The sequence below is a fragment of the Podarcis muralis genome, chromosome 6 (assembly GCF_964188315.1).
Source record: "Podarcis muralis chromosome 6, rPodMur119.hap1.1, whole genome shotgun sequence".
In the NCBI taxonomy this organism is placed as follows: Eukaryota; Metazoa; Chordata; class Lepidosauria; order Squamata; family Lacertidae; genus Podarcis; species Podarcis muralis.
The window spans coordinates 99,612,794-99,628,183 of NC_135660.1; the positions used below are offsets into that span (position 1 = coordinate 99,612,794).

The following is a 15,390-nucleotide window of genomic DNA, read 5'->3' on the forward strand; positions in this document are numbered from 1 at the left end:
ACTGGGAAAGAGGAGACTGAAAACTGATATGATAGCCGCCTACGATATCTAAAGGGCTGTCATTTGAAAGAGGAAAGGGTGTTTTCTTTTTTGCCTGCTCTGATGGGTAGGACTCAAACCAGTGGATTCAAGTTGCAAGAAAGGAGATTTTAACTCAACATCAGGAAGAACTTAAACTCCTTCAGAAAGCGACTATTGGTCATGGATACTTTAATTGAGATTCCTGCATGGCAGGGGGTTGGACTAGATGAACTTTGGGTTCCCTTCTAATTCTGCAATTCTGTGTAGAATTGTAAAAGAAAAAGCAACCTGGCTACCTGCCACAAACTGAAAACACAAACACAAAATAATATGATTTTACTACTCAGATCAAAAACATGAAGAGTTGGTGATTCACTCACCAGTTCATGTCAATCATAATTTTGTTCTTTGGCCAACAGCAAGCCATCATGCAGAGATTAATCATAGCTAAGGTTCTTTAACCATGCCTTGGTGTGTTGTCTGAACTGGTGCCAGTTTTTCTTGGGATATATTTTTAATTCACTGCCTTATAAATTGTACCAAGGAAAGCATCTATACTGAACTCTTCCACTCTAAGGCAAATTGGGACTTCTACAAATCTGTTCAAAGTTGTAGTTAGCAATGGTGGGGGAACAGAGAACTCACCACTGGGCTGCCGTTGTTGGTTGAACACATGAATATCCATGGGAGAAAATATATTGGAATGTATTTCACGCAGGTTCTCCCCAGTGTATTTGTTGCAAGCCAGGACAGAACGTGTGGTCCAGTCAGTCCAATACAGTGTATCCTCAAATAATGTCAGAGCAAAAGGATGTGGAAGAGACCCTTTAATGACAGCTTGCCTGGTGGAAAACAAATGGAAAACGTTTGTTCAATCTACAAGCAAAGTCCTTAGATCTAGGAAAGAAGCTCTAATTGGACTCTTATCAACCATCCTTTTTCTTAGGTCTGAACTGCTAAATTGCCTAAATTAATTTTAAAAATTAGGACAACCTTATCTTCCCTTAATCGGCTAAGAGAACCTGAATAGGTTTATTTTAAATCTTAACTGAGGATTTTATAGTTTTAGGGTTGCACACTGCTTGAAGTAACTCATAGAGGCAAACTCATGATTTGCTGAGAACGTCATGAAACGTGTCAATATTTCAGCATTAAAAAGCAGTTTGTAATCAAAACAACCCAGGAAGCTAATACAGTACACTTTCAATGTTTTACACATTTACAGAATATATACAGTAAAATTTCCTTACAGAAATCATCCAGGATTAGTCTTCCTCCACCCAGTATTGCACCTCTTCTCAAATACACTTTCTCTTTCTGTCAACTTCAACAATGCAGACTCCAACCTTTGCTGTCCCTCTCTAATACTACTTTATATATGCCGCAGGGTTACATATATTCTTACACTTGCAATTCACTGCACATAGGATTGCAGTCTTGACATTTGAATTAATATTTTATACATCAGTATACAAAATGCACTGAAAGAAAAAAGAGGTCGCACTATGGACTGCAAAGAGGTGCATTTCAAAAAAGAAAAACGTGATAAAACATTCAGAACAAGAGAATTTTAGGAGATGCATTTTGATATCTAATATTCTAACAGAGATTCTTGCCAGAGAGAATAATATTTAATCCAGTTAAATCTCACCATCACCACCACTAGAATAGGGTCAACGATGAGCTCTATCCTGTGCATAGGTATGCACAGCACATTTCAACTGGGGGAATTTTCCATTTATTTATTTCAGGAAGGAAGGCGGGGTAAATGACAAGGCAAATGAGGACAAGAAAGAGGTAAAGAGTCAAAAAGCTCGCAAAACAACCACAAGAAGAGTGGTCAAGAAGACAAAATACCGTATTTTTCGCCCTATAGGACGCACTTTTCCCCCTTCAAAAATGAAGGGGAAATGTGTGTGCGTCCTATGGGGCGAATGCAGGCTTTCGCTGAAGCCTGGAGAGCGAGAGCCATCGGTGCGCACCGGCCCCTCTCGCTCTCCAGGCTTCAGGAAGCTATCCGCAAGCCTTGCGAGCCCGGGGGAGTTCCCACGGGCTCGCAAGGCTTGCGGGCAGCAGCCTGCAGCCGGAGCGCCCTCCAGAGGATGCCCCGTGCTTCGGGAAGGTGTTCGCAAGCCTCCCGCGCCTAGGGGAAGGACCTGCCGGGCGCACAAGGCTTGGGGCGGCAGCCTGCTTCCCGAAGCACGGGGTGCCCTCCGGAGGACGCCCCGTGCTTCAGGCGAGTGTCCGCAAGCCTCCCACGCCTGGCGGAAGGTCCTGCCGGGTGCGCGAGGCTTGGGGCGGCAGCCTGCTTCCCGAAGCACGGGGTGCCCTCCGGAGGACGCCCCGTGCTTCGGGAAGGTGTCCGCAAGCCTCCCGCGTCTGGCGGAAGGTCCTGCTGGGCGCGCGAGGCTTGCAGGCAGCAGCCTGTTCTGGGGGCTGGGGTTGGGGGAAGCTCGGGCTTCCCCCGCACCAGCCCCGCGCCTGGGGGGGGAATAATTTTTTTTATCCCCCCCCCCCCCAAAAAACAGGAGCGTCTTATGAGGCGGTGCGTCCTATGGGGCGAAAAATACGGTAATATATTTTTCATGCACAGAAAAAGACCCATGGCTGACGAGAGGGAGGGCAGATGGCTCCTCCTCCTCCTTGCTTGTGCACCGCAAAAGCAGCCCCTCACTCCCACTGAGCTCTCTCCACAAATGATGGTGAGTTGCTTGGGCAGCCGAGGGAGCCAGGTTGCTGTGTGCTCTCTCCCTCCTTGCCATGATTCCTGGTTTTTTTAAAAAAAAAAACATTAGGCTGTGCCCAGGCACACCCTGCACACATGACCATGCTCCTGTGTTTGGTCAGATACAACATGAGGCATGAGTCTTCCTCTACTTGGGCTCTAGCCATTTCCCGTCTTATTTCATTGCTCCCAGCACAGATGTATAACAAGGAGTCATAGAAATTCTATTCAGAAGGAGAGGGCATTTGGATAAAAGTCATCTACCAAATAAATAGCAGCAACAACAACAATTTTACTGGGCGCCACTACTGAGAAGGCCCTCTGTCTGATTCCCTGTAACTTCACTTCTTGCAGTGAGGGAACCGCCAGAAGACCCTTGGAGCTGGACCTCAATGTCCAGGCTGAACGATGGGGGTGGAGACGCTCCTTCAGGTATACTGGGCTGAGGCCGTTTAGGCCTTGAAAGGTCAGCACCAACACTTTGAATTGTGCTCAGAAACATACTGGGAGCCAATGTAGATCTTTCAGGACCAGTGTTACATGGTCTTGGCGGTCACTCCAGTCACCAGTCTAGCTGCTGCATTCTGCATTAATTGTCTTTAGGTCTTTTCAGGACCAGTGTTAAATGGTCCCAGCAGCTGCTCCCAGTCACCAGTCTAACTACTGCATTCTGGATTAGTTGTAGTTTCCAGGTCACCTTCAAAGGCAGCCCCATGTAGAGTTCCATTGCAGAACTCCAAGTGGGAGATAAGCAGGGCATGTACCACTCTGATGAGACAGTACACAAGCAGGAAGGGTCTTAGCCGGTGTATCAGATGGAGCTGGTAAACCTGAGCTTCCATGGACAGCTGTGAGTCCAAAATGACTCCTAGGCTGAGCACCTTGTCCTTTAGTGGCACAGTTACCCCATTCAGGAACTGTGAGTCCCGCACACCTGCCCGCCCCCTGTCCCCCAGAAACAGTACTTCTGTCTTGTTGGGATTCAACCTCAATCCGTTAGCTGCCATCCACATAGAGAGGAAAACAATAATTAAAAAACAATTAAACATTGATAGAATAAAACTCTCTACCTACCTACCTACCTACCTACCATGTATTAAAAACATACAGATAATTTCAATGAAAACAGCACCAACCCTTTCATTCAAAGCAATCAGTTCCCAAAAGAAAGTCTTCACTTGACAGCAGACGACAGCAAGGAGGGAACCAGTCCATCTTCTCCAGGGAGGGAGTTCCAAAGTCTGGGAGCAACCCCTGAGAAAGCCCTCTCATGCACCCCTCCTCACCCTGGGAGGGTGGCAGGAATGAGAGAAGTTTCATCTTTTCCTCCCTAAACCTTTTAAAGGTGATCAGCACAAGAATTCCCTGGCTTCCTTTGGAAGGAAGGGCAGGGTCCAAATTAATTAAATATATAATCCTATTTGGCAGGCTTCATTCACTTAAGAAGGGCTACTATGTCTGCAAATGTCAACCAATTCTATCAAGAGTAAAAAAACACATTATAGCCTTAAAAAAAAAAAAGGCCCCCATAATAATAAATTGGTTAGTCACAATTCTGTCTTTTTTGGGGTTGGGATTTAGACCTGATCTGAACTAGACAGCCCTTACAATACCTTGGATTAAATTGGGCAATTTTTCAACATGTTGAACCAGGATCCAAACTGACTCTTGTGGTTGGTGCACAAGAGAGAGAGTGTGTGTGTGTGTGCGCGCACACACACACATGCTAGCTCTATTTAAGAAGTAGTAATGAGATTAGCATCAACTCCTGTGGTTCCTCAATATCTTTTCTAAATCTCAATAATACAATGAGGGCTTTCAACAGCACTCTATACTTACTTATACCACCCAATGTCATGCTTTCGTATTTTATAACCTGATGTTCCCACCACATATGCAAATCACTAGTATTATCAACACTGCATTCTCCAACAGGGCAGCCTTTAATCTGAAAACTTCAAGTTCACCAATAACTATCATGCTATAAAAGCACACAGGTTGGTTCCTAAACACTAATCACAATTGCCTGAGTGCAACTATGTGGAAAAGCAGGGAAGAGCTTGCAAGGCACCCAAATGGACTTCAGCTGTGCTTTTTTATGATTTAAGGAAGAGATGTTGATTTCTGAACAAACATGATCGTATCCCTTCATGAGAACCACGTACAGCACACTCAGCTCCTTGAAGGAAGCTTGAATTGGAGCTCATTGCAAACCCAGTTTTGTTTTTACCACCCTGAATTATTGAGTGTCAGCAATACCCACTTTGCTCTAACTCTAGGTCATTGACGAAAAAGTTTAAAATCACTGGCCCAAAACAGAATGTGTGGATCCTCCTTTTACATCCCTCCATTGTGAGGGACTGTTAATTTATTCCTATTCTTCAGTTGTTTTTTAAAGTTATTAGTGATCCATAACATAAATCATTCTCTTATGCCATGGCTGATCACATTTTTCAGCAGCATTTATTGAATGACTTTTTCAGAAAGGTAGACAGGCTTTTGCAGAAGACATGCCAATTCTTCTTTAGCAACACATGCTCTCCTATATACCTGATTATATTTAATAGTGATTTCCACAGAACAGACATTAAGCAAGTAGGACTAAAGTTTCCTGAATTCACCACAGAGCCCTTTCAAAAATAATATTGGACGGGCTACTACAGCCAATTTCAGCAACTAAGTTACATGCTTTTGTTAGAAGATCAGCAATTTCACCTTTGAGTTCTTAAGAACTTTTGGCTGGGTAACATCCAGAGCTATCAACTTGTTCATTTTTTTAGTTGCCCATAAGGCCACCTAATAGCGTCACCACTATATTTGTGTTCAAAAACGAATTTCAGGACAACATGCAAAGAAATTTAAAAATTTAAAATTTATGAATCTACTTAACCAACAATGCAATAAAACTAAGAGGAATAAAACCATTCCACTATATTCTTCAGCTTTTCAGACTCCCTTCCTGAAAAACTTAGTTCAGGCACAGGTTTCTGCCCTACATCTTCCACAAAGAGGACATAAACAAACAAATAATTCAGCTTTTCCTTATAATGCTTCAGCATTCCTTTAACTCCCTTGTCTCCTGTCCAGCTGCTTCCCTAGCTAATTTCCTGTTTCTGGTATAATTAATTTTTTATTTCCAATTATACATTCATCAAATGTACAATTTTCCATTTTTTAATTTCATTTTTGTCTGCAAAATTCTTTTGCTGAATATTGTGGTTCTTTTTGTTCTCCTTATTCGAGCAAGAGTTCTTGTTTCTGAAGGAACTTTTTTGCCCTTAATAGTTTCCTCTGCTCTGTTCTCCTGGAAACCTCAGAAGGAAGGGGCAACCAGAGAAAGGCCTCTAATAACTATCAGCTGCTGGACGGGTTTGTGGGAAAGGTGAAACTTCAGGTAACTATGTCACGGCCCTGCCCAGAGAGAGGCTTGGTGGAATTTAAGAAAAGAAGCAAAGGGCAAAGACATGGAGACTTTTGGGAAGCTGGTTGCCAAAGGCCGGCCCAACCTTACAACCAGAGTGGAGTATCGTATCCCTGCAAGGACTTGGGAATCCCATCTTAATAGTATATATGCTACTGGGCAAACAGGGCAAGAGGTAGCACAGAATAAAAGGGTAAATACATGTAACCTTCCAAACTGTCCGCCAGTAACCATCGTGGAAATTAAGAGTCTCATCTCTATGCGCAAAAGAAGCAAGGCCCCCAAAAACGATGGTATTCCACCTGAAGTATTTAAATCCAGCTTCAACTGGTGGATGCCCGTGTTGGTAGCTTTATTCACAAGCATTGATCTTTCAGCATGTATCCCTGAGGACTGGGGTTTAGTGTTAATCTTTCCAATATATAAAAAGGGAAAAGAACAGAACCTGCAAACTACAGACCCATTAGTCTACCCAACATTATTAGGAAACAGTACGTCAGCCATCTATTGGGAAAACGACAGGCTGTCTTGAACAAGAAAAAATTCTAAATGATGAGCAGCCAGGCTCCAGGAAGGATCAATCCACAGTGGGCTTGTCCTACAGCACTTGGTTGAGAAATAGACAGCCCCAGTTGGAGGTGCGCTTTATGCTGCCTTCAATTATTTTAAATCTACTTTTGACCTTATACCAAGACAGAGGCTGTGGGACAAGATGGAAGAAACAAATATAGACTGTCATTTACTGACTTTGATACGCTGCCTCTATGAAAACACTTGTTTGCGGCTGAGATGTAATAGCAAAGGTCATCTATCCTGCTCCACCCCTTCTCTCAATGGAGTAAAACAGGGATGCGCCCTTGCCCCTACGCTCTTTATTTTTTATATAAATTATTTGGTAGGAAGCTTACAAGTGCAACACATTCAATATCCTAGTCTGTCAAACAAAGCCCTGCAAATTATATTATATGCATACGATGTAGTACTCTTGTCTCTCACAAAAGTGGACTTGAGGTGATTGTTGAGAGCCTTGGGGAGTTACTGCAAAAAGGAATCATTACAAATTAATTATGATAAAACTAAGATTATTGTGTTCTCTAGGAAAAGGTTGAAATACAGATGGCAAATGAACAGCCATAAAATATAGGTATCCTATAGGTATCTAGGAATGATATAGCTCTCAACAGGTACATAGAAGTTACAACTGAAAAATGCTGTTGCAAATATACAAAGAAGCTTAAAGGCACTTCTCTCGTTCTTCTTTAAAAGTGGAGGACAATTCATCCCCTTCTGCTATTCAAGTTTTTACAGCAAAGATTCTAGCTCAGCTGCTATATGGAGTATGCAAAACCATATTTGGTAATAGTTTACCAGGCGGTGCATACTCTTTAATTTCTTCTATTATTTTTTTCATTTTTGGTCCCCCCCCCACCAAGATCCAACAGATCTCTGTATGTACCCCACTGTTTCTCCATATTAATCTTTTCCCTAGCTATTGCTTCTGTCAGGGATAACCACAGTGGTATCTTTCTTTCCAGTAGGTTTTTGTGTTTGCCTAGACTCTAATAAAGTTTGTTCTGATCACATAATAATAATAATAATTATAATTTTTTTATACCCCGCCCTCCCCAGCCAAGGCTGGGCTCAGAGCGGCTTACAAGCAATAATAAAAACAAGTTGAATTATTACAACTTAAAAACAAAATTAAAATACATTAAAATATTGAAACATTAAAATATTAAAATGTAGCCTCATCGCAGGAGAAGGAAAAGAAAAAAGAAAGAGAGGGAGGGAATCAAATTGGCTCCAAGCCAAAGGCCAGGCGGAACAACTCTGTCTTACAGGCCCTGCGGAAAGAAATCAGATCCCGCAGGGCCCTGGTCTCATGAGGCAGAGCGTTCCACCAGGCCGTTCCACCAGACCAGAGTTGAAAAGGCCCTGGCTCTGGTTGAAGCTAATCTAACTTCCTTAGGGCCCGGGACCACTAGGGTGTTGCTATTTATGGACCTTGAGGCTCTCCGTGGGGCATACCGGGAGAGGCGGTCCCATAGGTACGAGGGTCCTAGGCCGTGAAGGGCTTGAAAGGTCAAAAGCAGCACCTTAAATCTGACCCTGTACTCCACTGGAGCCAGTGCAGCTGGAAAAGCACTGGGTGAATATGCTCCCATGGCAGAGACCCCGTGAGGAGCCTCGCTGCAGCATTCTGCACCCGCTGGAGCTTCTGGGACAGCTTTAAGGGCAGCCCCGCGTAGAGCGAATTACAGTAGTCAAGCCTGGAGGTGACCATCACATGGATCACTGTGGCCAGGTCGGGGCGGGAAAGGTAAGGGACCAACTGCTTGATGCGGCGAAGGTGGGAAAATGTCGCCTTGGCTGTTGCTGTAACCTGCGCCTCCATGGAAAGGGAGGCGTCAAGGATTACACCCAAACTCTTAACGGAAGGCAATGGCACTAATTGGGCCCCCGCAAGAGAAGGGAGTTGGTCCCTCATCCCCATGCCATTCCGACCCAGCCATAGGACCTCCGTCTTCGAAGGATTTAGTTTCAATCGGCTCCCACGAAACCATCCAGCCACAGCTTCCAAGCATCTGATCAGTGTGTCCGGGGCCGAGTCGGTGTGGCCATCCATCAGCAGATAGAGCTGAGTGTCATCAGCATATTGGTGACAGCCCAGCCCAAAGCTCCGGATAATCTGGGCAAGGGGGCGCATAAAGATGTTAAAAAGCATCAGGGAGAGAATTGTTGGAGAATAGTTGGAGAAGCTCTTGTAAATTTGGGCTTTGCCATACCACATACACCTGTGCCGTCCATATTTAACAACATGCCCTCCCGAATCTAGCAGTTGGGTGTTCTTCAGGCACAAACACGATGCCTCAAAGTATAATCATATGCTTTATTCTGGGTTTCTTCCCCTGCCAGATAAAATTGGATTGTTCTTTTTGCATTGTGCATCAATAAGTATTGGTACTGTTTGAAACAGAAACAGTAATTTTGGGAGAACATTCATTTCTATAGTAGAGATTTCCCTCCCAAAAGGACAATTGCATTCTACCCCGTATTTTCAGATCTTTCTTGATTTCTTTCCATTTCTTCACATAGTTATCATTAAAAATATTATGGTTGTTAGCCGTTATTCATATTCCCATATACTTCACTTTTTTCTCTATTTTCAGTCCACTGATTATTTCTAAATTATTTTTTGATTGTCCATCCATTTTTTTAACTAAAATTTTAGTTTCATCTTTATTTAGTTTAAAGCCTGCTAATTTTCCAAACTCCAGTGCCTCTGGGGTACTTTCCAGAGGTTGTTCTGATGTCAGGACCATGTCGGCTGTGAAAGCTTTTGACTTAAATCCTAACTCAGGGATACGATAAAGCAAAAGTGAAAATTTCACAAAGAATTAGAAATATTGAACTACAAACCCATTTAGCTCAAGCTGATCTATATCCTATGCTTTGGACAAACAGAATGGTCCCGGCACTTCCAAATTATTTGACGAATTTGAACATCCCCAAATTTAGAAAGGCATTAAGCAAGCTAAAGTCAATGTCTTGCCATCTGCACTATTGGAAGACAGATACAGAAAGATTCCTCATGGTGAGAGGGTCTGCCCGTGTGAGAGGGGTCAAAGTGAAGCAGTGGGTCGTGTTCCATTCCACTGCAGATTTTATACAGATCCCAGAGCCTCTCTCATAACCCCACTTGTACAAAAAGTACCAGGAAAAATGGAGGGATATTATTTAAATTAGCTCTTGTCTGACTGGAATCCATATGTCACTAGAAATGCAGCTAGATTTTGTGCAATAGCCATAAGTCAAAGAAAGCAAAAGCTGCTGCACAGTCATAAACCATTACAGCTTATAGTTAATTTTTCTTATTCTTTAAATTCTTAAATGGAGTTCTTATTTCCTTAGATATACATTTTAAGTCTATTTAATTAGTATATTGATTGTAAAATTCCACTCTGGTTGTTTTTATCGTTTTTGTACAGAAATTCTGGTTTCAGTATGGCCGTAATAATATTCATGTCACAGCCCTGGGTCTTAAGTCATGGTTTAAACAGGAACTGCTTCTCCCTACCACACAGATCCGTAGCATTTGGTTTTAATTTTAAAATGAATACCTAGGACAAAGTGGACCATTATTTTCCTTTGCACCCCCAATTTGAGCTCTGAATTCAAATTCAAATATTCTTATTGCTACCCACCCGGCAACATGAGATCACAAGGCAGGTTACACCAAAAAACCAACCAACAAAAAAACCTAAACAAATAACAAAATTCAATCTTTTTCCTTTGCAGCTGTAACTTAAATGTGATACAGTGGTACCTCGGGTTAAGAACTTAAATCGTTCTGGAGGTCTGTACTTAACCTGAAACTGTTTTTAACCTGAAGCACCACTTTAGCTAATGGGGCCTCCTGCTGCTGCCGTGCCACTGGAGCCCGATTTCTGTTCTCATCCTGAAGCACAGTTCTTAACCTGAAGCACTATTTCTCGGTTAGCGGAGTCTGTAACCTGAAGCGTATGTAACCTGAGGTACCACTGTATAGGAAAACAGCACTTATCTTTCAAGGTTGGCAGTGAATTTTGAGTACTAAGTCAGTATCATACCACTATTAAAAGTTCTCAAAAACCTCAATCTTAAGCACACTAAGCTGATTCACACCTTCTCAGCCTTAAGCTACTGCCTAGAGAGGTCCCCAAGAACACCATTTTTTGATATATGTGATGGACAGCACCATTCATTTACAAACCTACAGTCTTTCAAACATTACTTTCAACACAGGCTCAGTTCACACAAAAGCAAACTACAGCACTGCAAGAACAAGCAAGCTACCCAGAGCAAAACTGTGGCCACTATGCTCCTGCCCAGTTGTTGCTGCAACACTACCCACAGCTAAGATATGGTTTAGTTTAGCATGACATACAAACCTAGGTTCATGGTTTGTATTGTTTCCAACATATAAAGGTATGCCCTTGGTTTACCACTGTTGATTTACTGGGAGCAAGATAAACCATGACCCCAAGTTTGCACATAATGCTAAGCCAAGTCATAGCTTAGCTCTGCATTGTGTGGTAGCAGCAAGACAGGGGAAGTAAAGTGGCAATATAGCTGCATGTTTGCTCATTCTCACTAAGCCATGTTCATCTTAGTGTTATGTGCAAATGAGGCCACACCAATCTTCCAGAGCTCGAATATCTGGGTTGCAAAATAACTTACAATTCAAAAAGAAAAATCAGCTGTCAAGAACAAACTGAACATTGCCACAGTTATGCAAACTATTATTATTTCATAACTCCAAGAAAAACCACCCTTCGTTTGCAATTTGTAATGCAGAAGGCTATCATTTTATATTCTGACAGTCTCAGCTTAGATGAGTCTTTAAAGGGCACAACCAATGTAGTAGATTTCAGAACTCTGCTATGGATAAATTTACAGACACTTGCCAGTTGCCAGCGCATATTTTAATCTAATGAGGAAAGTGGGGCTGCTTCTTTCATTCACACTGGAAGCACTGGTTGGGGGGGGGACGGGGCGGGGGGGGGACGGGGGGGGGCAGCAGTAAGTTCTTAATATTTTACAAGTAGCTCCAAAGTGCAGTGTAATGTTAGAGATCAGATTTTGGTTTCGGCTGGCTACCTAAGCAGGCCAAAATGTGCGGGCCTCCCTTGTGTTTCCTGAACAAAAGTTTTATCTCTTGCCTCCAATAATACATGGCAATCATCTTTTGAAACTGAAGAATTTTCAAAGGTTGGTTGTGGTATGTGATAGAGATCTGTCAATTCAAAAGGAAAACACCAAAAGTTCCACTGAGCTTGCCCAAGCTATTGGACCCCACCTAAAGTACACTTTGGGCACCCCAGCAAACCAATTTAGTCAGAGCACTGCCTACATTATTTTTTTCTGTGCATTTGATCAACAGGCACATATTTTCCAAGAAGGGGATTAAAATACGGTACTTTTAAAAGGCACCATTGCTATAGCACTGTAGGAGAGACTCTGAAGAACTACATTTTATGAAGATTAATATAGGCTCATTTTTGAATAAAGCAAGTTAAGAAGTTTCCCTTTGGGATTCTCAGCAAATTGCAGTCTGATCTCTCTCTGCATTATGATCTCTCTCTACATTATGCTTCTAAACTCAAACATCTGAAATTTAACAAACTATAAACATGGTATTCAAGGGCTTCCATTGGTTCATATACTTGTACCACTGTTGTATTTATTTAGAATACAATCTCACAAAGTTTTTTTTTCTTTTTTAAAGCAAAACACAACTCTTACCTATTTGTTCCATCCAGATTTGATTTGTGAATGAAGTTCAGTTTAGCATCTGCCCAATAGAGCTTCTGTTCTTCATAATCCAAGGTCAATCCATTTGGCCAATAAATATCTGCGTTGATTATAACTGAGCGGCTTGAGCCATCCATCCCAGCACGTTCTATCTTTGGCACTTCTCCCCAGTCAGTCCAGTACATGAACCTATTGTTTTTTAAAGGGAAGTCAGATATTATGCACATTTTCCCCATACCCTTCAAGACCTTCTTCCAATCAACAGGAGGAACAAATAATAATCAATACTCGGATTATGTCAATTCTCTTTCACCCTGAGCTATATTATAGACATTTTAATTAAGCTTTTATACCACTTTTCTGCCAAACAGTACTCAAACCAACTTTGCACAGTGGCAGATAATATGGTCACATGAAAAATAAAACTGTGGAAAAATTATTAGGTAGTAATAGACTGAAAATAATGGCAACATTAAACATTAAAACATAAAAATCAACACATTTTCAGAACCACTGCCAAGTGAATGGGCCTTTCAGGTGCAACTGGGGCAGCAAGGTTATAATATGGACAACACTGCTGAAAGTCTCTATCATCTTTTCATCCACTAATACCACCGAACTTGGGTGGCCCTATGCAGCTCTGGCCCACCCATAAGGTAGGGTGAGGCAGCTGCCTCAAATGACAGAACCACAAGATGCAGTGCCCTTGCGGATGTCCCGCCCACCCCGCCGTTGCCAGCTTCCACTGAAATCTTCCGAGATCTTGTGCACTCCACAAGATTGTGCAGAATCTTGCCAGAACCCACCATCATGGTCTCCACTTCATGGGCACTCCCACACCATCCAGGGAGGCTTTGGCAGCAGGCAGCAGAATGACAAGGAGGCAAAATAGGATGCGCCAAACATGGTCCTATGAATATGAAAGTAAGGTAGTGGTTTCTGCATACTCGCTACCTGCTAGGTATTCAGAAGTATAGTTATAAATTTTAAGAAAGAAACAGGCCACTATGCTCTTGGTCTTAGTGGCTGGAGTGCTGAGAGCAAACAAATATCTTAGCAACAACATTCCAACACCAGGAACACTAAGAAAGTGCTTTTTCATATACCTCAGTATACCTCAGTGGGGCCTTTTCAGACTTCATATGCCAGACATAAACGGCACAAAGTCGTCTCCACACTTAGGCTATTAGAAACATGTACAGCATCACACGGTGCAAATCATTCTAGCTTGAACAATATCCTAGACAGCAGTGCAAAACAACAAGTCATCACTGTATGTTCTACCTTCTATTTATTAATATTCCACCTTTTCTTAATGAGAAAATGGCAGTCTCTTGGAAATACAGCTAATCTCTGTATCCACGGAGCAATGGATCCAAACTACAAGAAAGAAGATTCCACCTAAACATTAGGAAGAACTTCCTGACAGTAAGAGCTGTTTGACCGTGGAATTTGCTGCCAAGGAGTGTGGTGGAGTCTCCTTCTTTGGAGGTCTTTAAGCAGAGGCTTGACAACCATATGTCAGGAGTGCTCTGATGGTGTTTCCTGCTTGGCAGGGGGTTGGACTCGATGGCCCTTGTGGTCTCTTCCAACTCTATGATTCTATGATTCTCTTCAGGAATTATATTCTATATATTTTAAAGATACACTTTAAAATGCAATCAATGTGGGATACACACAGCAAATGAATTTGCATTTATTTGTATCATACATATACATTTCTCAAAGTGCATTGATTTCCTTCCACTCCCCATTAAGTGGGAAGCTCTGGAAAGGTTCTGGAACAATGAAGGAATTTAACAGGTAGCAAAATAAATGATGTGGCTTTTATGTAAGGAAAGAAGAAGAAGAAGAAGAAGAGTTTGGATTTGATATCCCGCCTTTCACTCCCTTTAAGGAGTCTCAAAGCGGCTAACATTCTCCTTTCCCTTCCTCCCCCACAACAAACACTCTGTGAGGTGAGTGGGGCTGAGAGACTTCAAGGAAGTGTGACTGGCCCAAGGTCACCCAGCAGCTGCAAGTGGAGGAGCGGAGACACGAACCCGGTTCCCCAGATTAGGAGACTACCGCTCTTAACCACTACACCACACTGGCTCAGGAGCAAGGGATCCTGTGCATTGACAGCTATCACTAAGCAGCCATCAATTTTTCAATATTAAATGCACACGGCATCCAAATTGAAAACACATGTACAGTGGTACCTCTAGTTGCGTTCCGCTCGTTACGGACTTTCAGCTTACGAACGCGGCAAACCCAAAAGTGTTTACTTCCGGGTTCGCCACATGCACATGTGCAGAAGTTAGTTATAAGTAACATATATATGTTACACCAGTATTGAAATATCTGCACTGGCTGTCTATTAGCTCCCAAGGGATGTTGAAGGTTTTGCTGTAATTTAAAGCCCTGCACAACTTGCAGACCACTGCCCCAGGTACAGGCAAAGCGAAGGAGACCCTGCTGCTCATTCTACAACATAGAATCATAGAATTGTAGAGTTGCAAGGGACCCCGAGGGTCATCAAGTCCAACCCGCTGTGATACAGGAATCTCAACTAAATTATACAATAGAATAATAGAATTGTGAATTGTCACTTGGTGACAGCGCAGGAATATGCCCTTCTTGGCAGCAGTACCCACCTTTTGGAATGCCCTACCTCAGTTAATTCCTGCAGCTAGGACAGTAATGATAGCTGTTTAAAACTTAAGCGGTTACCCAAGCTTTAATGGACTTTTTATTCTTTTGTACACTTGTCAGTTTTGTTTGTGATATATAGTTGCGTTTTTCTTCATTTTAAGGTACTTTTATTGAATGTTGTTTGCAGGCTTATTGTTCTTGCATTTAAAACAAGGAAATTTTTATTACTGTGAATTTCAGTTTACAGATGGGGGAACGACATTCCTGATCAGGATGACTCTCCTCTACTGGAAAT

General features: G+C 42.5%; 1 protein-coding gene across 4 annotated transcripts in view; it reads right to left on the minus strand.

Moving 5' to 3' along the window:
* Window positions 1-15,390, minus strand: part of LRP6 (LDL receptor related protein 6) — a 107,270-nt gene that overhangs the window by 59,127 nt on the left and 32,753 nt on the right. For 3 of the 4 annotated variants that reach the window (XM_028728610.2, XM_028728609.2, XM_028728608.2), the window contains exons 3-4: window positions 12,453-12,650; window positions 667-863 (exon numbers count right to left, since the gene is read on the minus strand). In XM_028728610.2, coding sequence (XP_028584443.2) covers window positions 667-863; window positions 12,453-12,650 — 395 coding nt within the window. The remainder of the gene's footprint in view (window positions 1-666; window positions 864-12,452; window positions 12,651-15,390) is intronic. The other variant, XM_028728611.2, reaches the window with a different exon arrangement.